General features: G+C 37.8%; 3 protein-coding genes and 1 non-coding gene across 4 annotated transcripts; 2 read left to right on the top strand and 2 right to left on the bottom strand.

The window, feature by feature from the left end:
- The first annotated feature begins 12,408 nt into the window (after positions 1–12,408).
- Positions 12,409–13,860, top strand: LY79DRAFT_600410 (zinc-binding dehydrogenase). The gene is made up of 3 exons (XM_060561831.1): positions 12,409–12,718; positions 12,771–12,790; positions 12,835–13,860. The coding sequence occupies exons 1-3, from the start codon at positions 12,595–12,597 to the stop codon at positions 13,750–13,752; spliced, it is 1,062 nt and encodes a 353-aa protein (XP_060417918.1). The 5' UTR covers positions 12,409–12,594; the 3' UTR covers positions 13,753–13,860.
- A 4,387-nt stretch (positions 13,861–18,247) lies between these two features.
- LY79DRAFT_542166 (family 28 glycosyl hydrolase) lies at positions 18,248–20,235 on the top strand. The gene is made up of 5 exons (XM_060556982.1): positions 18,248–18,394; positions 18,497–18,814; positions 18,891–19,043; positions 19,112–19,257; positions 19,354–20,235. Exons 2-5 carry the CDS (start codon positions 18,737–18,739, stop codon positions 20,096–20,098), a joined length of 1,122 nt encoding a protein of 373 aa, XP_060417917.1. The 5' UTR covers positions 18,248–18,394; positions 18,497–18,736; the 3' UTR covers positions 20,099–20,235.
- A 49-nt stretch (positions 20,236–20,284) lies between these two features.
- LY79DRAFT_587571 (uncharacterized protein) lies at positions 20,285–22,491 on the bottom strand (the record flags this gene model as incomplete). Its single annotated transcript, XM_060560790.1, has 6 exons — positions 20,285–20,517; positions 20,539–20,671; positions 20,708–20,799; positions 20,857–20,940; positions 20,967–21,149; positions 22,440–22,491. 6 exons carry the CDS (start codon positions 22,489–22,491, stop codon positions 20,285–20,287), a joined length of 777 nt encoding a protein of 258 aa, XP_060417916.1.
- A 713-nt stretch (positions 22,492–23,204) lies between these two features.
- On the bottom strand, positions 23,205–23,303 carry LY79DRAFT_t51. The gene has a single exon. It is a non-coding gene; the product is annotated as a tRNA-Leu (tRNA).
- Between the last annotated feature and the right edge of the window lie 1,167 nt (positions 23,304–24,470).

The following is a 24,470-nucleotide window of genomic DNA, read 5'->3' as shown; positions in this document are numbered from 1 at the left end:
AACTATATAGCTTATAAACTATAGAAGGAAAGACAGTTATATATAATAGTAGGATAGTTAATAAAGAGACTAAGGTTCTCTCTATAAACGTTAAAAGCTACTATAAATAACTAACCTTTAATATTATAGCTATTAGCTAACTAGGCGTTATCCTTAGAATCCTATAGCTATAAAAGAATAACCCTAATATAGACTAGAGAATAGGCTAACTCTAGTAGAGAGACTTAGCTACAAGGCAGCATTATACGCTATAACCCCTAAGTAAGTACAAGAAATAATAATACTATATATACGTTAAAAAGATTAAGCCTATACAAGACTAGTAACTTATATCTATAGTAACTATTAAAAATATAATATAGAACAAGGAAGATTTAAAAGAAAACTATCTTAATATAGTACCTTATAAATATTAATAATACACTAAGCTATTTACTAAAGAACTAAAAACAGGCTTACCTAAGCATAGACTATAAGACTATAAGATCTAGCTACTTAAAAGAAAAACACTAAAATTTAAGCTAATCTACGCGCTTAACCCTACAGAAAAAAAAATACTTAATAAATAGCTAGATAAGAACCTAGTAAAAGGTTATATTAGACTATCTAAGTCACTAGTAGGATACCTAATCCTATTTATACTAAAAAAGAACAGAGAACTAAGACTTTACGTTAACTACTATAGACTTAATAATATTACTAAGAAAAACAGCTACTTACTACTACTAATTAGTAAACTATAGAACCTTCTATATAGAGCTAACTAGTTTATAGCGCTAAACCTAAAGGGAGTATATAACCTTATTTATATAAAGGAAAAAGATAAATAAAAGACAGTATTCTATATAAAGTAAAGACTATTTAAAACACTTGTTATACTATTTAGACTTACTAATACACTTACTACATTCTAAACTATAATTAACTATATTCTACAAGAGAAGCTAGATATTTTTATTATCTACTACCTAGATAATATCTTAATCTTCTTAAAGAACCTTAAAGAATATAAGGAATATATATATTAGGTACTTAATAAACTCTAGGAAGTAAAACTCCTAGTAAAACTAAAGAAAAGTAAATTCTACACCTAGAAGGTAAACTACCTTAGGTACACTATTACCCTAGGGGAAATATAAATATAAGACAAGAAAGTAGACATAGTTAAGGACTAGCCTACTCCTAAGAATATTAAAGATATCTAATCCTTTATAGGATTTATTAATTTTTATTAAAAGTTTATTAGGAACTTTAGAGATATCTTATAACTAATATAATAACTTACTAGAAAAGACACTAAGTTCTTATAGACTAAAGAATACTAATAATCTTTTAAGAGACTTAAGGAGCTTATTAGATCTAAACTAGTCTTTATAATACTTAACCTAGATAAACTATTTAAAGTTAAGACTAATGCCTCTAACTTTACTATAGGTAGATAACTAAGACAATAAGACAAGGAAAAGAAACTTTACTTATATATATTTTACTTAAAAATATTCTATAGACTTAAACTAAACTACTAGATCTATAATAAAGAACTTATAGCTATTATTAAAGTATTCTAAGAATAAAGACTATACCTATTAAGAACTAAGCACTAGGTATTAGTTTATATAGACTACAAGAACCTTTTACACTTTACTACCTTAAAAGTTCTTAATAAATAATAAATATAATAGTCTAAATTCCTCTTAGAATATAACTTTAAGATTATTTACTACAAAGGAACAAAAAATAGGAGAGTAGACGCCCTAAGCAAAAGACTAGACTATAAAGTACTAGTACTAGAGGAAACATAAGTTATCCTTAAATATAATAATAACAGTAATATTATACTAGCCTAGAAACTTATTATAATTAGTAAATATATTAATACTAGTATAACTAATAAAATAATAGTTAACTAGATCTATAAGATATATAGTGCTAAGGTATATAGGCACTAAGAAGTTACTAAAATATTTAAGAGAATTTAATAACACTATAATAAGCAAGTTATATATAAAAAAGTAGCTTTAGTAATTAAGGACTATAAGATATATAAGAAAAGCAAGAATAGTCTTTATAAGCTATATAGGCAAATATAGCTACTACTAGTACTACTAGAAGTATAGTACTTTATCTCTTTAGACTTTATTATTAAACTCCTAAAGTTAAAAGAACTACTTATAAAAACCTACTATAATAGTATACTAGTTATTATTAATAGACTTATAAAGTACGCCTACTTTATCCTATACCTAGAATTAAGTACTACAGAAGATCTAGCGTATACCTTTTTAAAATATATTATTAGTAACTATAGATTACTAAAGGAAATTATATTAGACAGAGACAAGTTGTTTATATCTAAGTTCTAGAAATCCCTAATTTTATAACTAAGAGCTAATTATAAGCTATTAACTTTGTTCTACCTATAAACTAATAGTTAAATAAAGAGAATTAATTAGATACTTAAATAGTATCTATAATATTATATTAACTATAACTAAGATAATTAAGTACTACTACTACCTATAGCCTAATTTACCTATAATAGTACTATTAGAGAAAGCACTCTAAACTTACTATTCTACCTAAACTATAGATTTTAACTAACAGTATATAGTAAACTATAACAAAGACTATAGGTACTAAAAGCTATAGCTAACTTTAACAAGATTTAAGAACTCTAAGAATTAGCCTTAAGAGATCTTAAATTTATTAAGTAATAAATAATAAAGTACACTAACTAGAAAAAGATTAAGAGACTAACCTTTAAAAAGGGAGATAGCGTATATCTTATCTACTAAAACATTAAAACTAAGTAACTAAGTAATAAACTAGATTATAAAAAACTTAGACCTTTTAAAATCCTTAAAAAAATCTTACTAGTTAACTATAAACTTAACTTACTAGAAATAATAAAAATACACCTAGTCTTCTACATTACACTACTTAAACTAGCACTATAAAGATTAAACACTAATAACTACATTATTATAGAACTAAATAAACTAGAATATAAAGTTAAATATATTATTAATAAATACTATAAAGATAGTAAAGAATAATACCTAGTAAAGTAAAAAGGCTATAAATATAAAGATAACTTATAAGAACTAGTTAAGAACCTTTAGTACTTTTAATAGCTACTTTAAGACTTTTATAAGTACTAGAAGAATTAAGTACTAATAGACCTATACTAGTAAACTTATTACTAAGCCTATACAAGGACTAGTCTACGTTGTTCTTTATACCCTTAGCCTAAAGATTACTTACTACCTAACGCTTATAAGTATTAAGTGCTATTAAGGTATTTGCCTCCTTTAACTCCTATATCCCCTATGTAAATATTTCTATATAATATTCTTTTACCTTCTTATAAATAGTATAAATCCTTAATAAACAACTAGCTACCTTAGCTACCTTAGACTAGATCTAAGTAAGCCACTAATAAAGCTTAAGGAGGGTATTACTTGCTTTTTCCTCCTTCTTCTCCTATTCTTAATGCTAATTACTTAGCCTTTATACTATATATTATTAGTAGTAAGCTAATAAGATAAGAAAGAAGTTTACTTATAACTTAATGCTACTACTATTCTATTATAAGGACACTTTAAGTTTTTATAACCTTAATAAACTTTAGCCTCCTTAGCTATTTAATAAATACAACTAGTATAAAAGCACTAGGTGTAAAGTATAACGTTAAAAGAACTAAACTATTAGAAGATATAATTGCACACTAAACAAAGTACTAATTTTAACCCTAATTTTTCTATATAACTTAACATAGTGTTAGTATTATAGATAAATTAGGAAGCAGGATTAATGACTTCTTAACCTAGGAGATATAACCTACTTATGTAGGTCTTAAAGGTAAGACCTTTAAGAGGGGAGACCTAATGTTATAACCTAATAAGTTATAGGTAATATTGCCCTACTTAGTAAAGTAACTAGTAGGCAGCAACAGTATTTATATAGAACTAATAGATAAGCGTAAACAAGGTAACTCCTATAGATATAAAAGAACTATAGTATAAGTTATATAATAATAAGGTTAAATAAGATCTATATATTAGAAATACAGAAGCTATATACTTAGTATATAGGCGCTGTACAGAAAATATACAGGTGCTATAGTTTAAATATATAGCCCTATACACTAGCAAAAGGCATAAACTTATATATAGGATAAACTTAGATATACTTAAGGACAGACTCCTATAGCTCTTTAGTAATTAACTTCTTGTAATATAATTTATTTAAATAACTTTTAGTATTTAACCTTAGTAATTTAATTAACAAGAGCTATATAAGCTACTTTTATAACTATTAACTACCTAACTAATTACTAAGTGATTAATAGACTAGTAAGCCTATACTACTGTTAACTAAGTATTAACCCCAGCTTATTCCTAGCAGAAACCCTACTGTTAAATTACTAACTATAACAAGTACTTCTTAACTTACTTTAACTATAGTAAGCTAAAGTATTTATTAGCTAGCTATACTAAAAAAAAGTACTATAAGTATAGTTAACCTAGACACTTAGGTAAATAGTATATAATAAAGGTAATAAAGGTTAATATTATCTAATTACTTTAAGAAAAAAAGCTATACTACTAATTTAAGGTAAACTTTTATACTAGGATAAGTAGTATATAAAGAAAAAAAAAGGCGTTAATTAACCTAGGGGTAAATAAAAACCTTATATACTAGAGGATATTATATATAAGGAGGCTACTAGTAGTCTATAGGGAAAGACTACTACTATAAAGTATATAAAAAAGTAAAGCCCTAGACTATAGTTTAAAGAAAATAGTATTAAAGGTAAAAGATAACATTAGAATATTAAGGATATAAAGCTATACTTTATAAGTAAGTAATATAAAAGAATATAATATTATCCTAAGGATCCCCTAAGGGTAAATAGTAAAGCCTAACTGTCGGAACAATTGGCATCCTTAATATCTAGGCAGATATTCTGCCAGGATATCCGGAACTAGAACAACCGGGACGCCGGTTACAGCCCCTATATATATTGCCCATCCGGCCAGACCCCCTCTTCTAGATTCCTTCTACTCTTTAGGCAATAGTAGATAATCAATCAAAGATCTATTGCTCTAACCAGCCAAGAGGCTTCGCCGTTATTAGCCACCTGTTATACCAACACTAATCAGTGTTTGGTTCTGCTATAATAGTCTGGCCGGCTATTATAGTAGAATTCGCCACAGATCAGCAAGGTCACTCACAGAAGAGGCAACTATCGCTAGTTGACTGTTTGCACGCCCGGAGTAGGCAAGGACCAAAAAACGCCTCTGCGAATACCCTCACTACGATATTGCGCTAATCGCCCAATGGGTTGATTAACGGATCCGCAACTGGTCCCCTCGACCAGCAGAAACCCCGTTAATTCACGTCCCTGACCACGTGAGCTCCGTCGCCTTCAGAGGAGCACTCTCGACTGCGAAAAACCCCTTAATTCGCACGCTAAGAAAACCAGCAAGAAAATCGCGCATCTACCCCTATTTCTACCTAGCCGACCTAGCCCCACTTGTCAACACGCCATTGGATAGTTGGATAAAGGGCCATTGGATAGTTGGATATAGGGCCGTTGGATAGTTGGATCATTGGATAGTTGGATGGATAGTTAGATAGATATATAGGCAGAGGTCTGGTTCACAAGAGAAAGTTGCCAGTGTCGGAACAATTGGCATCCTTAATATCCAGGCAGATATTCTGCCAGGATATCCAGAACCAGAACAACCAGGACACCGGTTACAGCCCCTATATATATCGCCCATCCGGCCAGACCCCCTCTTCTAGATTCCTTCTACTCTTCGGGCAATAGTAGATAATCAATCAAAGATCTATTGCTCCAACCAGCCGAGAGGCTTCGCCGTTATTAGCCACCTGTTATACCAACACTAACCTTAAGTAAGAAATAATTAGCTAGACCTATCTACTAAGCAAGGACTATATCTAACTTATATAAGGCTAAAGGGTAGTTAAGAGGGCCTTAAAGAATACTAAGGTAGTCCTTATAGACCCCTTTATAATCTAATACCTAAGGTATAGAACACTAGAGAAGGCACTAGAGATACTTACTTATATACTAAAGAAAAATAAAAAGGCTAGTAAGGCTAATAGTATAGAGGCTATAATACTAAAAGAATATAGAGAATAGGCCTATATATTTAACATAGACCTAGTAGTAAAACTAGTAAAGGATAATATATAGATATATATAATAGAATTAGAACTAGGTATAGTACTACTATTTAGCCTTATCTACCTACTAGTAGAAAAAAAACTAAAAGAGCTAAGAAAGTATATTAATAAATTCTTAGCTAAGGGCTAAATATAGCCCTTAAAGTTACTAGTAGAAGCACTAATCCTATTTATACCTAAGAAAAAGGGTAAGCTTTACTTCTATATTAACTACTATAGGCTTAATAAGATTACTATTAAAAACTAAGTACTACTACCCTTAATAAAAGAAATCCTAGACTATCTAGTAAAAGTAATATAATTTATAAAGCTAGACCTTAAAGATATATACTACTAGGTAAAGATCTATAGTAAAGATAAATAAAAGATAGTCTTCTATACTTACTATAAACACTATAAGTATTAGGTTATATTTTTTAGGCTAGTTAATATACTTATAATATTCTAATCCTATATTAATAATACCTTAGTAAGTCTAGTAGATATTATCTATATTATTTATTTAGATAATATCCTAATCTTTATAGAAGATAAAGAAAGCTATATAGAGGTAGTAAAGATAGTACTAAGCTAGTTAGACACTATAAGGCTATACACTAACCCTAAGAAGTACTCCTTTTATACTAAGTCTATTAGCTTCTTAGGTTTTATAGTATCTAATAAAAGTATTTTAATAAAATAAAAGAAAGTAAAAGTAATTACCTAGTAGCTACTACTTACTAGTGTATAAGAGATATAGACCTTCCTAAGGTTTATAAATTTTTATAGGTAGTTTATTAAGAACTATTCTAAGGTATATTCCCTTTTTACTAACTAACTATTTACTAAGGTAGTAAAAAAGTAAGTAATTATAAAAGAAGCTAAAGAAGCCTTCTATAAGATCTATACTATATTTACTTATACCTTTATTTTATAGTATTTTAACCTTATATTACTTATTTAAGTTAAGATAAATATATTTAACTTTATAATAAAGGTAGTACTAAGCTAGCTTTATAAGAGAGCCTAGTGCCCTATAGCTTATATATTATAAAAACTCTAGGAGGTAAAGCTATACTATAGAGTACTAGAGGCTAAGTTACTTATAATTTAAGAAGTAGTTATATATTAGAGGTACTATTTTTTATATACCTAGTACTATATTATATTCTTAATAAACTACCTAAGGTACTACTACTTAGTAGCTAAGCTATAACTTAATAACTACTAAGCTAGGTTACTATAAGACCTCTTATTATTTAATTTTAAAATTAAATATTACTTAAGTAAAAATAATATAGTAAATAGGCTTTTATAAAGGCTAGACTACTAGCTTAGTAAAAAAAAAAAAAAAAGTATAAAGTATATTTTTAAAGGACTTCTTTAGTAGGTTTAAAAAGAAAGTAGTAGTAATTAGGTATAGTAGACTACTAGGTTAAGATATAGTAGCCCTAGAGGAACTTACTACTACCCTAGAAAAAGAAGTTACTATAGTATAACTAGAGGACAAGTAGATTTAGTCTAAAGAGTAGTAATAACTAAGGAGTTACTAGGCTAAAAAAAAGAATAAGTTACTTTAATACTAAGGTAAGCTTATAGTACTAGAGGAATATATAATAAAAATAAGGCTACTTATAGTGTTTTATAATAAACTATTAGAGAGGCACCTAGAGGTAACCTAAATAATAAAATATATAAGATAAATATTCTTCTAGAAATTAATAAAAAAAATATTAAAGAGTATATTAATATATATACTACCTACTAATATATAAAGCTAAAGCACTATTTACTTTATAAAAAACTAGCTTCTTTTTTACTACTTAACTAACTATAGAAGTAAGTTACTATAGACTTTATTACTAAGCTACTAAAATTAAAAAGATTTAATAGTAAAGTATATAATAGTATCTTAGTTATAGTTAATAAGCTTATAAAGTATACTATCTATTTACTTACTAAAGAAACCTTAATAGTAGATTAGCTAATAACCCTTTTAGTAAATAAAGTATTCTTTTATTTTAGACTCTTAACCTTAATAGTATTAAATTATAGGTTTTTATTTATAAGTTACTTTTAGGTAGTAGTATATTACTAGCTAACTATTAAATAAAAGCTTAGTATAGCCTATTACTCTTAAACTAATAAATAAATAAAAAGTAAAACTAGAATATTAAATACTACCTTTAAGCTTTTTATAATATTAAGTAAAATAACTAAGTAAAATAGTTACTTATAGCTAAATTTATTTATAATAGTTTATAGTATAGTATAACTAAGGTTATACTAGTAAAGGCACTAATAGGCTATATACTATAGAGTATATATAATATACGCCTAGTAAAGGTAAAACTAACAGAGGTCCCTAAGGCCTATAAGAGAGTAAAGTAACTATAAAGCTAGAGAACTATAATTAGTAAAATATTAAGGGTAGTTAATTAGGCCTACAAGAAGTAGTATAACACTAAGAGGTCTAATATAGATTTTAAGGTTAAAGAGAAAGTCCTTCTGTTAGCTAAGTTTATTAAGTAAAAGAGACTATCTAAAAAGCTATTAAATAAGTACTTTAGCCCTTTTATAGTAAAGTAAGTAGTTAACAGGGGCAAGGCCTATAAGATAGACATAAGTACTAGATATAAGATCTATAATATCTTCTCTTTATCTTAGCTAAAGAAGTTTTAGGGATTACTAGTAAAGCCTTAACTAATACTAATTAAAGAAGAAAAAAAAAATATATATAAAGTAGATTAAATTATAGCCTATAAAAGGCTATAGTAAAATTAGTAGTACTTTATTAAGTAAAAAAGTATAGTAAGAAAAAAAACTCTTAGGAACCCTAGAGGAATATTATAAAAAATTATAATATAATTATAAGTAAAAGGTTACTAAAGAAAGACAAAAGTATAGTTAAGCTAGGTAAAGATTAGCCTAAGGATAACTAGATTAAAGATTTAATTATTATAGTATAAAGGCTAAAAAATATAAGTAGCCTAAAGGCTAAGTATCTAAAAGCTATAATAAGTAAAAAAAAATAAATAAAAAAAAAGGCCTAAGGGGCACTAAAGGTAATAGTAGTAAAGCCTACTTACTATTTACTTATTATCTTCTAAATTACTATTACTAATATTTTTATTATTATTATTATTATTATTATAAGTAAAAAATATAAAGGATATAAAAGTACTACCTTTATTTTTATTAGCCTTAGATTTAAGCTTACTAATATACTAAGAAAAGTTAATAACTAGTATAAAAGGTACTAAAGAGGCACTAGGTAAATATTAAGAGAAAAACACTTATAACTTAGGAGTAGGTCTAGGACTACTTTAAAAAAAGGGTAGTCTAGGCTATAATAGTAGTAGTCTACTCCTAGAAGGTAATAGTCTAGGCCTTAAAGGCTATAGTAGTAACCTTAGTAGTATAAAGTATAGACTTAGCTAGCTTAACCTAGTAGTAAAAAAAGTTAGTAGTAGTCTTAAAGGCTATAATATAGCACTAGTAAAAAAGCTACTCTTTTTCTTTAGCCTTAGCTTTATACTTAGTATTAGAGGCCTTAGCTAAGTTAACTTAGCGCTAAAGTACTTTCTTAGCTATAACCTAGGCCTTATTAATCTTGTCTTAAGCTAACGTTAGTATAAAAGGTTACTAAAAGGACACTAAAGGAAGTAAATATATAGTAATACTATAGTAAATATAAGTAGGCTTAGTAAAATAGTTTATAGCCTTAAAGAGGTAGTATAGCTTAATACTAGCTATAGTAGTAGTATAAGTAGCCTATTTAAAAGGTTAATAGCTACTAAAAGTTATAAGGATAATAAAAGTAAAAGTAAATATACTAAAATATAAAGCTTACTATATATAGTAGTATAATAAGTATACTTATTACTAGTAGCTAAGATATATTAGCTAAAGCACTAAAGAGAAAATATTAGAGAGGCACTAGGTATAAAAAGAGGTATATAGGTAGTCTTTATATAGTAAAGAAAAGTAGTAGTATAAGTACCTAATATACTAGAACACTAGTTAATTATCTAGTAAATATAGTAGTTATAAAGTATATTATAAATAAGCTTATTTTTTTAATATAAGTATAAAGGTAGTAAGAGGTAAGTAAAGTAAAAAAAGGCACTAGAGGGCTAATAAAACTACCTTAGTTAGTAAAACTAGTAGTAGTAAAGCTAATAGTAGTAGTAGTAGTATTATTAATAAAAGTATTAGTAAAAATAAAAAAAATATAGTAGTAGTAAAAAAGCTAGTACTAATACTAGTACTATTATTATTACTATTATTACTAGGTAGTAGTAGTAATAGTAGTAGTAGTAGTAAAATAAAAAAAATAAAAAAATAATAATAAAGTAAAGCTATTAAAAAAAAAAAAAAAAGAAATTAAAAGTAAAAAAATTAAAAAAAAAGTAAAGCTAAAAAAGTTATTTAATTAGGCTAAGTAAAAATAATAAAGTAAGTTATAATAGTATCTTAAGCCTATAAAATAAAAAAAAAACAGTAAAAAAAGAAAAAAAAAATAAGACCTAGGGGGTTACTAGTGTAGTCTACTAAGAGGTAAAATAAAGGCTTTTCTTTATTATAAAAGTAATATAACTTAAGGCTTAGGCTATAAAAAAATAAAAGTAATAAAAAAGATAACTATATAATAAAGGCCTACTAAAAGTATATAGTACTTAAGAGAGTATTATAGTTAAAAGGATAAAAAGGTAATAAAAGTATTATAAGTAAATAAGGTGTCTTTATTATAAAGTAAGTAACCTTTAGTAAAGCTAGTTAAATAATAAAGGCTTATAACCTAGCTAAAAATAACTATAACCTTAGGAAAATAATAGTCTTAGCTTAGTTAAACTATAATAGCTATAAAAGTAAAGTTAAAAATAATTAGCTAGCTAAGAAGATAGCTATTTACCTAGTAACCTACTAAGCCTAGAGGTATTCCTAGATATCTTTAAAATACTAGCTAGTAGTAAAGCCCTAGGGGCCCTACTAAAGCACTACTTAAGGTCCTAAGGACAAGACCTTAAGGGGGGAAGATTATGTTAGGTGCTAGAGGTAGGGGGTACTAGGGGACTACTAGCTATAAGGCTACAACTAGGAAAACTATTATCTAAGGGTTACACAAAAGTAGAGTTTATAGGAACAGGAGAATTAAGAGAAGGTAGATCAGAAAATAGTTATAATTAACCCCTAACTACGCTATTTATAGACTCCTCTACTTGGTACTATAACCCCTCTGACATATATTACTAATGTTGCTTACGCCATGAGCACAGCGACGTTCAGTCGCGTAAGACCAGCAGAGGTGGCGTCGAGTTTAATCGCCAACACCGTGTCTTAAAAGTGGCCTGAGACAGCAGCTCGGCAGGTGTTCTGAGCGTTATGGCCTGTATCAGCGAAGAGGCCATCTGCGTGCCCTGAATGACAGCACCAGTAGGACATATCCCTCGACACATGGTGTTCTGGGGATGTATGACTTGGAATAAGTTATCGCGGATCATTTGAAGCTTATTGGGATTGATGAATTGATGGGGATATTCTTCCGGCGCATTCCTTAGGTCCTGGAAGCAAAGGCCTGTCAGGGGTCGTTCAAAATGTCGACATGGAATTCATCTTTTGTTCTGGAAGCCAAAACCTTGGGTCCAGAGCTTGGGCCCGGAGAACTTGGTAAAATGTTCAAGACTGACGCGTTACATTTAGAAGGCAATGAAGTAGGCAAGAACCTACTACAAGAGGAGTGCTGGAAGTAAAGGCCACAAGTTGAGGATTTGGGGCTCTACTATCCTATCAGCCAAGCGCAGAGTTTACTGGGCTTATCGTAAAGCTGTTCCGACGGAGAAAAGTGCCATACATCAATGACTTCAATAATGCCGAGTCAATAGTACTTGCGAATATTCAAGAACAGGGCCTTAGTGTTGGAGATCACGATATCGCTTGATGGTTGCAGTCACGTTATCGAGAAGCCAATTGGGGGCGTGCTGGGGCATATTATAACCCCAGCAGAGTCACGATATGTTTGGAACGAGAATTAGCATCGTTTTGAACGCAGAAAGTGTATCATAGAGCCATAACCGCCTAAATCCCAAGCTTATTGATTACAATTTTCTGCTTTGTCGTGCAGTTTTGGAGGCATGAAGCAGCATAACGTGATGGCTGATGGTTGCGGACGTAATCATCGGAGCCACGGCGGTCACTTATGCTCGTGCTTACCGAGCACACGATGTGTTGCCCATACAATGGCAACCCTTCTTACCTTAGCAATCGCCGCGGATCAAATGTCTACACCATTCTTAATGAGTACAAATACATCAACCAGAATGCTCTACCTACCGTTTTAGCCACAGCCGAGCGTTGCGGTGATCAAACATCGATTGAGACGACCTTTGAAAGTTCGCCATGGCTTCGCCAATACCCAGCGCTATCAAGCAGTGGAATGTTGTTGGCCAAGACGGCTTTCAATCCCTCAGGTTCTCGGAACAGACATTGCCTGAATTTGGCGACAGTCAAGTTCTGGTGAGATGTTAGTCCACCTGCTCATCTATTGGAAATCCCCTCAAGCTAACCTCGATCAGTGCAGGGAGCCACCTTGAATGTGAGTATTTATTAATCCAAAAGGCGCCAGACTAACATCTGTAGTTCCGTGATATTGTCATCCCTAGTGGGAAATACCCTTGGGACGTCAAGTCCAATGTCGTGCCCGGATCCGACGGCGCCGGCACAGTCTTGGCCGTTGGGAAAGATGTTACCCGATTCAAGCCGGGCGACAAGGTCATCACTGTCCTTAGCCCCGAATATCTTGGAGGACCTGTAACCGACGATATTACGAAATGTGGACTTGGCGGCAGCATCGATGGCACTTTCCGCACCGTCGGCGCCTTCAGCGAGCAAGGACTTGTGCCGATGCCTGAAGCATTGACCTTCGTCGAAGCTGCTTCGCTAACTTGCGCCGGTGTAACTGCATGGAACGCTCTTTTTGGATTGGCCGGGAAACGAGTCTCGCCAGGCCAATGGGTTCTTACACAGGGCACCGGCGGGGTCAGCATCTTCGCGATTCAGTTTGCCAAGGCCGCCGGGGCGAGGGTCATCTCCACCACGAGTTCTGTAGAGAAGGCGAAGATCCTCGAGGAGCTTGGCGTCGATCACATCATCAATTACCGCGACACAGTCGACTGGGGACTGGAAGCGAAAAGGCTGACAGGAGGGTCTGGCGTGGATCTTGTCGTTGAGATCGCGGGCGAAACAACATTGAGTCAAAGCCTCGCGAGCGTGAAGCTTGATGGTACTATCGTAACCACTGGCTATGCTGGCGGTGAAGCAAAAGGTCAGAAGGTGCCGACGTTCTTGGACTCCTGGCTGAGCCTTGTCACGGTTCGAGGGGTCTGGGCTGGTAGTCGCATGCAAATGGAGGAAATGTGTAAGGCTACTGATGATCGTCCGGACAAGCTCCGTCCCATCATTGACTCCAAGGTGTTCAAGCTAGAGCAGCTCAAGGATGCTTATGAGTACTTGGAGTCAGGAAAGCATCAAGGAAAAGTTGGCATTGAAATTGAGTAATATTCTGTTGTATTTCCCCTCATCACTATCATTCATCCTCTTATCCGGAATGATTCGCACACAAAATCAGAGAACATTGATGAGGGCGAATTGATTCCTGTATCCCAGGGTGAGTTATTCCAATCGCAAGGAATTTCCTTGATTAAACTAATCCTTGACATCATTTATTGTATGGTTCGTTGATAGCTTCTGGAATATCTGTGCTGTGCAGTTCCGAAGACTTCTGTCAGCAATGAACATGTCTAGGAACTAGCACATGGCAACTAGCACCATAACTGTAGGTAATATGCCCAAGCCTTTATGATAGACCTTATTATTGCTGCAATATGAAAGCCTATCAAACCGGCTGACTTATAGGCCTAGATACATGTATGCTAACGCATGTATAATATCTTCCTATCCTACATAACGATATCATGCTGGTTGGAAGATTTATTTCAGGAATATGAGCTGAACGAATCATCATTCTGGGAGAAACACCTTATATAGATCGTAAATCTATGACTCCCTTCAAGACGCATGTGTATCTGTAGCAGTTCTAGGCTCATATACTTAGACTTTACTGAGATTCGGAAGACACAGCACATGAGCATCAGAATTCCGTACCGATTTTCCGGGTCAGAAATACTATCGGATGTCCAGTCAAGGTTAACTCAGTACATCATACTCAGGCGAACGAATCAAGACGAACAAATGCATATAAGGCACGGTCTAGCTCTTGAATGCTTGTAAGACATTTTGTCATAATGGGGCGCATACAATATAAGGCGTTAATTACTACCCGTAATTAATAGCGTTGTTTTTACAACACTTATAAGCCTAGTTGTCTACAACTATTATGTCTTAGTAATATAACTGTAGCTTTAGCGTCAAAGCGTTACAGACCCTATCCCATCGGGCGCGAACGGACCTCACTAACCTATTGTGGATCCCCCTCCACTTTTACCCCTCACTTTCGGAGATACATGACAATACCTTGTTTTAGAATGCTATTTTATTAGCAACCACCACTAATTTCAACATTATTACCAACATCCTCATTAAAATCCACGATGTCTAACTCTAATACCTTTATTTACAGCACTATCCACGTGGAGGTGCTGCCAGAGGACCTTGCCGTTGCCTGCCTAGATAACTGCTGCCTGGAGCAGTGTGATAACGCAATAATCCGGCCTAACGAGCCTCTAGTAGACCTGGGCCCTCTGGGCTCCTTTATCCCTTTTGAAGTGCTAGACTGGCAGCCTAAGGTCTATAGGCTTTCTGGCTTTAATACACCTATTAACCTCTTCCTCTATTATATACCCTTATAGTTAATCTAATAGTAGGTTAATTAGATAAATACTACACTATTATCTAAGGCTGGCCCCTATTAACAAAGGTTACATGTGTATTAATAGAGAGATACTTCTACTAATAAGATTTATCTCTTCTTTAGTGTTTTAATTTATATAAGTATATACCTTGAATCTTAAATCTTAAGATACTAGTTAACTTAATAGTATAGTAAAGACCTATTATACCTATTTATATGCTTTATAACCTAGGACTACTTTTAGTAACTTTATGCTTAGCTTTAGATATTTAACCTTTTTAAGTTTATAACTTAGAGCTAGTAAAAGAAGGGTAAAATACTAGATGTATATTAGAAAGTTAACTAATAGTTAGTCTATATCTAGGTAGCTAGAGACCCCCTCTATATAGCTAGCTTTAATCTTATTGTTAACAAGGTAATGGTCTGGTTTATAGGCTAGAGCTAAGAAATAATAACTATCTTAATGAAGCTAATCCTAACTGGCTTTAAGGTATAGGTCCTTGCTTAATCTAGGTACTCCCTCTGGTGGCTTTGGTATATACATAGAGAAGGCCTATATAGGCTTCTTCCTGAAGCTCTACACCTGGCTGGCTAACTAGTAGACTAGGTAGCCTGGCTTACGCTAACGCAGCAGGTAGTTATAGCCTTTCTTGCCCTACTACTAGCAGTAATATATTATATATTTCTAGATAACCTCTTTGCCTTAGTTTAGCTCTTCTAGGCCCTCTAGAGCTAGTAAGTTAGAGCCTTTAGTATATACTAAAAAAACAGTAGTATTAATACTATACTTATTACTAAGAAAAGTACAGAAGGCCAAGGGATCCTATAAGGCTAAATATACTTTATTTTTACTGCTAATAGGCTAGTATATATCTTTAAACTAGATTAATATATAAATACTTATACTAACTAGTTTACTTTCTTATAGGTTAACTAAATTACCTAGAAGGATAATACCTTTGTGCTTTTCCTTTTAATAGTATATAAAGGCAGCTAAGTAGACTATGTAATCTAGTAGTGCTACTAGCTAGCTAGTAAGACAGCAGCTAAGTGGACTACCTAAGAGGTCTTTAGCCTAGATGCCTAGAAGGACCTTCTAGTCCCTTAGCTAATAGACAACTATAACTATAATATAAATAAGGTAAATATAAGTGACTAAATAAGGGTATTGTACTCCTTTAATTACTATATATATTAAGGATCCTAGTAAGCTATTACCTAGACCTTTCTACTTAAAGTTATTATTATTAATACCTTTTATCTCTAGCTAAGAGGAGACCTAAAGTAGCTAAAAGTTATAAACTAATATTAATAGTAGTAACTGCTTTTCTACTAGCTTATTTAATAGTTTAGAGTATTAGTAAAAGGTTACTAGGTTTTATACCCTTAGTAATAGTCCTATAAACAGAAGACTAATCTTCTATTATTAGACCACTAGCAAGGGTCACAAGGAAAGGCTTTACCTTGCTCCTAGTGTAGTACATAGCAACAGGCTAGTAATAACTAGCAATAAAAAACCTAGCAAGGTTGCTTAGATTATAATATACCCTTATGTAAAGGTAGAGATTGTTGGTACCTTTGGTATAGGCAAAACGCTATATAAATAGAAGTACTCTAAAACTATTGGCTTTTGGCGTTAATTGCTGTGGCCTGATTTGCTTCTACCCCTCACCGGGGTTAGTAAGGTCCGTTCGCGCCCGATGGGATAGGTTTAAATCCTACGTAGGCTATAGACAGGTTATAAGAAACCCCTACTAGATAAGTTAGATAGTAACTATAGAAGGGTTGTAATAAGTATTTACCCTAGGGAGTATGACCTAGGGGGCCTAAGGGCTTCCCTGTTAACCTAGTAATCATGTAGGCAGTCAGACTACACAGATAGGATCTCTGTAATCTAGGGGGGGGTTGCTGTTGTAGGGTGTATATAATATAAGGCGTTAATTACTGCCCGGAATTAACGGTGTTGTTTATGTGACACACTTCAAAAGAGGTTCCAAAAATAAAGTACATTGAGTATTATGCAGTATTTAATTAATAACCTACGCTGTATAAGCTTCTTTCGCATCGAAATAAACATTTGCGGAACCTGTACCCATGGCTTGATGTCATGCCTGGCAGAGGTCACGGGTTAGAGCTGGTGGGCCCCTATTAGTCAGCCTATAAGGGATAAAACCCTTCCAGCTGGCAATAGTTAAGGGGCTAGATTTGAATGCTGTTACAACACCATACCTACCCTCCGTTAAGTGGCCCTATCGTTGACTTCATCACTCGGACCAGCTGACCTCTGACACTTGAACTGAAAACTCGATTTTGGCCACCATGGCCTTGCTTGCCTGTATCGATCCTGGCAAATTTGTCTCGCAATTCTGAGCATCTTTACCTACCTGGTGTTTTGCACGCCTAAGAATCCGTCCACTTTGGCGTCGTTATGCCCATTACGCTGCGGTGTTCGGTTCGCAATTTTGATTCAAAGTCACAACTAGTTCCAATGTTCGTATCCATCTTCGAAGCAACGTAGCATGACCTCCGCGGTTATTCCCTAGGATGAAACGCTTTGCAGGCAGCGAGATTGGACTCCGCCAGCTGAGATGCTTCCTTGCGCTTCGAACATGATTCAGAACCTTCCTGTGACGAGTGCACGGTATGCGCAGAGATGGTGTCATCTACTTGTCCGCTGAAGATTTGGTGGCTGGCCTGATAATTAGCTAATATACTACCGGTAGATCATCCAAGTTTTGATGCAAATAAAGCGTGGTGACAAGAGTCTCAGAAAGAAGACCATGTCCGGACGAAGCTGAGCTGAGCTGATGCGCATGTGCGGCGTGGAAAGTCAATGGCCTTTCTAGCCAGTCAGCGACAAAGAATTGACGCAGAACGTCCCGAACCCTTCCAAACACGATGCGGGGTCGAAACTCTTGATTACGCCCAATCGGCTATACCATGTAGGCGGCGAGTCCCGCCATTTGAAACAGGACTCATGTTGACTGTGGATTGGTGGAATCATACTCCGTATCCGTGTCTGGTTACTAACTTAATGCGTATGCGCCCCCCCCCCCCCCCCCCCTCACCCCTGAGAAATTGGTCGGTGGGTACAACAGGAGCTAAACTCCTCTAGCAGCGTACCAACAAACAGTTCGACACTTATTAGACAAATACCATCATACAAATAGATCAAGCTCAGTACAAGGCTGTTTTCTCAACCATCAGGTACGTTTCTCCTCCCAGCCAATTACTTATCGTAGCCTGGCCGATATTGAATTCGGATTAAAGTGTGCGGGTGCCCAGCATAAGCAACAAAGCTTTTTTATATAGTTATGACGCCTTGACTAGGTAGGCTGGTAGGGAGTTCTGTCCGTTGATCCCTGAGGGATGCCATCTAGCGAGATGGGCATATCCACCCACTCGAGTTGCTAATGCGACTTGTTCCCAAAGGGCTTTGGTCATTCGTTCGGACGGAAGAGGGTCTCTCTAAAGATCCTCCAATCGTTGAATTGAAACTCTATCTGCGGAGTTGCGGCGCAATTGATCTGGAGGGCATATAATACTTTCGCTGGGCACCTTGCCTAGCGTTTGTCCTTGTCCGTCGCCGGTTCTCAACACGACCCGATACAGGGTTTGGTCTATTAACGTCGCCCGCCCTCTTGTTGTGCGTGGCCCTTTGTTCCCCGCGCCATGATGGGCAAGCTTTCTGCCCCTGCTGTTACAGCTGTGCTGTCCGCCATTCTGGTTGCCGCAGCTCCATTCTCCGACGTAAGATCGCTCGTTCAATAGCGCCCAATCGCGTCTGTCCAGAACGGCATTTAGATTGACCCACGTCGTTTTCCAGGCTGGCTGTACTGTTACTGAATATGCCGGAATCGCCAATGCGGTCGCGGCCTGCACCAGAATCACGCTCCTAAACATTGCTGCGCCAGAGAACGGCGCCATCGACCTCCAAAACCTCCAGAAGGGAGCCACTGTCACGTTTGCCGGCACGACCGTACGTCCCTCCGATTCCCTCCCGAACGCGGGTCTCGCGACGGTGTACTGACTTGACTTGTCGCATAGACCTTTGCCACCACAGTTCGCAAGGACTTCGACCCCATCACGATCTCGGGAACTGGCATTACTGTCACCGGCGCCCCGGGGCATGTGATCGAGGGCAATGGCGCAGCCTACTGGGATGGTCTGGGATCCAACGGCGGAGGCGAGAAGTAAGCAAAAACTCTCCATTAGGAACAGAAAAACGAAACAAAAAAGCAAACAAACAAACCGCACTTCATGCGATTGGAGCTGACCTGCAGAACTAGGCCAAACCATTTCGTTGTCGTCAAGAATACTGTCAACGCCAGGGTCACCAACCTGAACATTAAGAACTGGCCCGTTCACTGTTTTTATATGCCCGGGAACCAGGGCCTAGTCGTCTCGGGCATCGTGTTGGACAACTCGGCTGGCGACGCACCCAACGCCAAGAGCGGCGGCCTCGCTGCCGCTCACAACACTGACGGCTTCGGTATCAGCTCCAGCGACAACGTCCTGCTGGAGAACATCAAGGTCCACAATCAGGACGACTGCGTCGCCGTCACCAGCGGGACCGGCATCGCCGTCAACAACATCTACTGCTACGGAGGCCACGGCCTAAGCATCGGTTCCATCGGTGGCAAGAGCAACAACACTGTCGACCGCGTCACTTTCGCCAACTCTTACATCGTCAATAGCTCCAATGGCTGTCGCATCAAGACTAACTCTGGCACCACCGGCGAGGTCAGCAACGTCGTCTACAAGAACATCACCCTTACCGGCATCGACACCTACGGCATTGATATCCAGCAGGACTACCTCAACGGGGGCCCCACCGGCGAGCCCACCAACGGTGTCAAGATCTCCGCCATCAAGTTCATCGACGTGACCGGCACCACCACTGGCGACGCCTATAACTACTACATCCTTTGCGGTGACGGCAGCTGCTCTGACATTACCTTTCGGAACACTCAAGTGACCGGCGGCGGTAAAGGGGGGAGCTGCAACTTCCCTGCCAGTGGGTGCCCGGCATAAGCCCATCTTGATTCCCAATTTCATTCATAGCATATATTACTACAGGCCCGCATAATATAGCACATGAAGAGCCCACCCTTTTGGTCGACAGAAACAAGTGTACATAAACTTAATGCTTAATTGTATATTCTCTCTTGGACGCTATCAGTTTCCCATACATTGCCAGTCTTCTAATTAAAGCTCACCCTATCGCGTGCACGACAACCGCTCATCCGCACCGTCACCCCGGGCCTTTCCGAGGGACTTATGGAACCTTTGGGGAGACTTGATGACGCGCCCCAAGTGTCTGTACGTCATCCTCTCGTCTTTGTACCTCGCTATTTGTACAGCCGCCGTGATGGCGTTGCGGATCTGGTGCCCGTTCATCTCTTCCTCGGCGAGCTCGTGAACATGGCGTTTAATGCTGTCGAGATCGATGCCTTTCGTTTCAACAACCTTACGTTTGTTGTGACCAGCGGCAGGCTGAGCTTTGTTGTTGTTCTGCTTCGGTAGGTCCCGGTGGCTAAGATCAAGAAGATTGACCCATGTTCTGCGGCGTTGCGAGATGTCGAGCGTCTCGTGGTGAAAGCGCAGCTGGATTCACGTGAACGCTTCCTCGAAGTTGCCGACTCGGCTTGTGGTGATATTCACAATGCCCACATGGTTTTTCAGCACACGCAAGAAGGCAGCAGTTCGTTGCTCGAGGAAATCGTCGGCCTCGTCTAGTAAGACCACGCAGCCCCATGTCATCCCTAGGTAGCAAGCCGACTCGAGCTGACGCTGCAGTCGCAGTGGCTTGTTGCTGATTTTGTTGCAGTTGACACGGATTAGTGGCGTCTGTACTTGTTCCGCGATGCTCTCGGCTGTGTAAGTTTCCCGGTCCCAGGACCGCCGTGAAGCAGGATCGTCAGCCTGCTACTTTCGCCTCGAAGGGAACCCGCACTTTGCTTGGATCCGGTGCTATCAGTGACGAGGGCGTAGATGAGCTCTTTTCCTTCCTCGTTCATCACCAAATTTTTGAATGTCTGCTTGTTCCAGGACACGTTTTGCACCAAATCAACCTCAACATCTTCTTTATGGGGAGGTCAGTCTCGTGCTGTCAATTCTGGAAACCAAGTATAGCCACTGGCCCCATTTGTTCCGTTGTAGATTATATCCCATCGTCGCATGGGGACAAACCATGGTTTCTGAGGATTGAGGAGGTATCACTGCTTTATTTATCTTATTTCGAGCAGATGCATGAAACGACTCATGCGTTGCCTTCGACTTGGACGACTGGTAGTATTGCAGCTGTTTTCAGGTACTGAAACCTATCGTGCACCTTTCGTCTTTCTATGATACTGTTAGAATTGCTTCCTCATCTGAATATAGATATGTGCGCTTCACCTTGAAGAAACCGTTTTCTTCTGCATGGTGCGATACAAGGTTCCTGTGACGACATGCCCTCGCCAATTCCCCGCGGCGAGTGAGCTTTGTGCGAACATCAACACTCATAACCCGCAAAGGTAGGTGTGTCAGTTCTGCTATTTTGATGTTTTTTTTTGACCGCTGGTATCGAGGTCCATGTATAGGTTAGAGCTTTGACGGTAGAAATCACCATCGAAGGCATACGGCCATACTTGAAGACACCATCTCTCGAAAATGGTGCATCTCCCTCTTTTCCCACTCGGATTCTCCAGTTTTGTTGAGGCTCCGTGGTCTAATGCGGTATCAGAAACGGCCCTGCAAGTCACGGCTTCTTTGTTGATTGATGTTTGGGCAATGTAGCCCTGCGTGGTGTTACCAACATTGGACACCACAACCTCTACGGGAGAAATAAGAGAGGCATTGTCGAACTCGAAACAAAGCCACCCTTAAACAGTCTCTCAGCTTCGGCGTAAAGCTTTTCGTAGTTCTTCTCAATCGAATTCGTAAGATGGCGCATCTGATTCCTGTGGAGCTCGGACAGCCCATCGAGGCAATTTCTAGACGGAAGCAGTACCAGAACTGGAAGTGAGACTTGATCGGTTCCTTGTACGACCAGTTTGGGAAGTGCATTTCGAAACTTGGCTGGCGGTTGAGGAACGCCTTCAGTGCGCTGATCATTCTCTCCGAAAGCAGATGAATGGTTTCTACGACTGGGACTAGAGCGGGCAACGCGGCATTTTCGTCGTCTTTCATTTGCGTCTTCTTTGCATTGCTTTCCAGCGAATAATATCTGTAGACGACAAAATCCAGTCACGGTCGTTGACGGAGATGTTCGGCTTCATCAGCGATTGGTGAGTTACCCTCGATGCGGAAGCCATCAGGTGCGCTTGTGGTCCATGAGGGTTCCAGAAGGTAAGTTGCTCCCTCCCCTATAATCTTGTAGAGGACATCCTACCTGGTAGACCCTGGAGTCTCCGAAGTGGGATCAATCTCGATAGGTACGTCATGGCTGCCAGTTGCTTCAACAGATATGTTGGAACCCTTTCGGTTGGCCATGGTGCTGATACGATCGCTGCGAGACGATTCTGCTGTCGGAAGACCTCCGGTTGGTGAAATCCCGTCTCCTGTTCTGTTGGGTGGTTTCCATACTATTGGTTCGTTTCTATGCGATGGTTTTGCTATCTGAAGATTTCCCTCCTGTTCTCGTCTCGTCATCATCAATCTCTTTTGAACTTCGGGTTCGATCAATGCCAGTGCCGCTCGAGGTTTCATAACGGCATGGAATTGCATGAGGTCCACGTTGATATCGTTGAGATACGGCAACATGTTAAGTTCTTCTCCCTCGATAAAGCTGGTAAGAGTTTGGTCGCAAGCTGTAGAAAGATCCCGGGGGAAAGCTCAGCTAAGAACACTCGAAAAATATTTCAGTCTTTTGTGTGTCTGTCGCTCTCCGCGTTTGTCTCTGTGTGTTTCCTTTGTCTTGATTCTTGTACCCAGATCCTTTTGCACAAAGCTCAGTCTCAAGTTGCGGTCTGATCTCAAAGTTCTTGTTATGAAGGCGTTCTGTTGTAGACTTGTTCAATCTAAGGCCCTTGCCTGAACGCTCAACCGCGTAGGGACACTTATACCTTCATTAGAAAACATGCAAGTTACGAGCGACGGGAGAGCGGCACGATTGATATAATATACTGCGAGACAGGGGCGTAAGAACTGCAAAAATTGAAAGGGACGAGACTCGAACTCGCGCGGGTTGCCCCACCAGGAAACAGATGTTAAGCTGACCTTAACCTGGCGCCATAACCAACTCGGCCACCCTTCCGTGACGTGATCCTTGGATGAGATCGTCGGGATCAGTTGTGGATGTTGCAGAGCCGCGGTTGAGACCCTCATGTTCTTGGGAGTAGCGTGGCGTGGGCTAGCTTAGGGCTACTGGTCATAGAAATAAAAAGGGACCCACCGGCATCGACAAGTGGGTTTTAAGCAGGCCCGCCGTCTTGGAGACTACAGATGTATGGCGAAACCTTGTTTGGTATCATTCTCGACGAAGCCATCTCTGAGCAGTCAAGATCTATACTATACTTAATTTTGGGGAAACTTTCACGATTGTTTGATGCTTTCGTGCTGACGGAAGAAGCCCGCCATTCCCTTGCCCTTGGGTGCATCTCCTGACTACTTATGTCTCTACTATCAACACAGCCCAACTTGTAGAAATCATGGATGAGACATAAGCCCGGCCACTGAATCTTGAACTACATCTTTGTCTACAGACGGCTCCTTAGCTTTTTGAGAGAATGAAGATCATGAGGAGAGCCTGAAACGTCAAACGGCAAGGCTCGATATGAAAACGTAGAGGTCCATGTTTCATCTCTGAATGAGAATGCAAGTGACGTGCAAACGCATTGCTCATGACATAACTTGAATCCACATCTCATAGCTTGAGGCTGTCAGTCCCGGCATACAACTTCAGATCCAAACGTCTAGCTTGGCAAGTTTCTTTCGCCGAGGACGGAACCCTGAGCCCGAGTGCCTGGCGATGCTGGGAACCCGAACCCGGCTGCTGCCGTTGATGGACGATGCCGTGGATATTAGTCTAAAACGCAACATGGCAAGCACCGACACAGCCACCGCCAGGACCCAGGCGGCAATCGCCCTCAAGGCCAAATGGCAGACCCTCTTCGACGACAAGCCGACCAAAATTTCAGGTGGAATACTTGACGTTTGCGTCAGGCGTCCTCGATGGGCCGGATACCCACGGCCCACGATTTGAGCACCATTATCGCGCGATTTGGTCAAACCTTATCCGAGAAACGACGGTCAACACACTTTGCCCCTCCAGTCACGCGAACTATGGGACTCTCAAAAGGACTTTTGACACCAACAAGAGAGTGGAATACGCCGACGCGTGGGCAGTCGTGCTCCGGGCGCAGGGTAAAACCAATACCCTGTTCAGCAAGCACCCCCAGAAGGCTGTCGTAGACGTATAACC

Source organism: Colletotrichum navitas, assembly GCF_030913465.1.
Source record: "Colletotrichum navitas strain CBS 125086 chromosome Unknown LY79scaffold_9, whole genome shotgun sequence".
NCBI classification, from domain to species: domain Eukaryota; kingdom Fungi; phylum Ascomycota; class Sordariomycetes; order Glomerellales; family Glomerellaceae; genus Colletotrichum; species Colletotrichum navitas.
This window is presented reverse-complemented; position numbering and strand designations above follow the sequence as displayed.

Bases quoted from the DNA above. Each gene is read 5' to 3' on its own strand.
- LY79DRAFT_600410 (XM_060561831.1), top strand. From the start codon at position 12,595: ATGGCTTCGCCAATACCCAGCGCTATCAAGCAGTGGAATGTTGTTGGC. The intron at 12,719-12,770 runs GTTAGTCCACCT...AACCTCGATCAG, and splicing joins CAGTCAAGTTCTGGTGAGAT to TGCAGGGAGCCACCTTGAAT. The intron at 12,791-12,834 runs GTGAGTATTTAT...TAACATCTGTAG, and splicing joins TGCAGGGAGCCACCTTGAAT to TTCCGTGATATTGTCATCCC.
- LY79DRAFT_542166 (XM_060556982.1), top strand. From the start codon at position 18,737: ATGATGGGCAAGCTTTCTGCCCCTGCTGTTACAGCTGTGCTGTCCGCC. The intron at 19,044-19,111 runs GTACGTCCCTCC...CTTGTCGCATAG, and splicing joins TCACGTTTGCCGGCACGACC to ACCTTTGCCACCACAGTTCG. The intron at 19,258-19,353 runs GTAAGCAAAAAC...CTGCAGAACTAG, and splicing joins TCCAACGGCGGAGGCGAGAA to GCCAAACCATTTCGTTGTCG.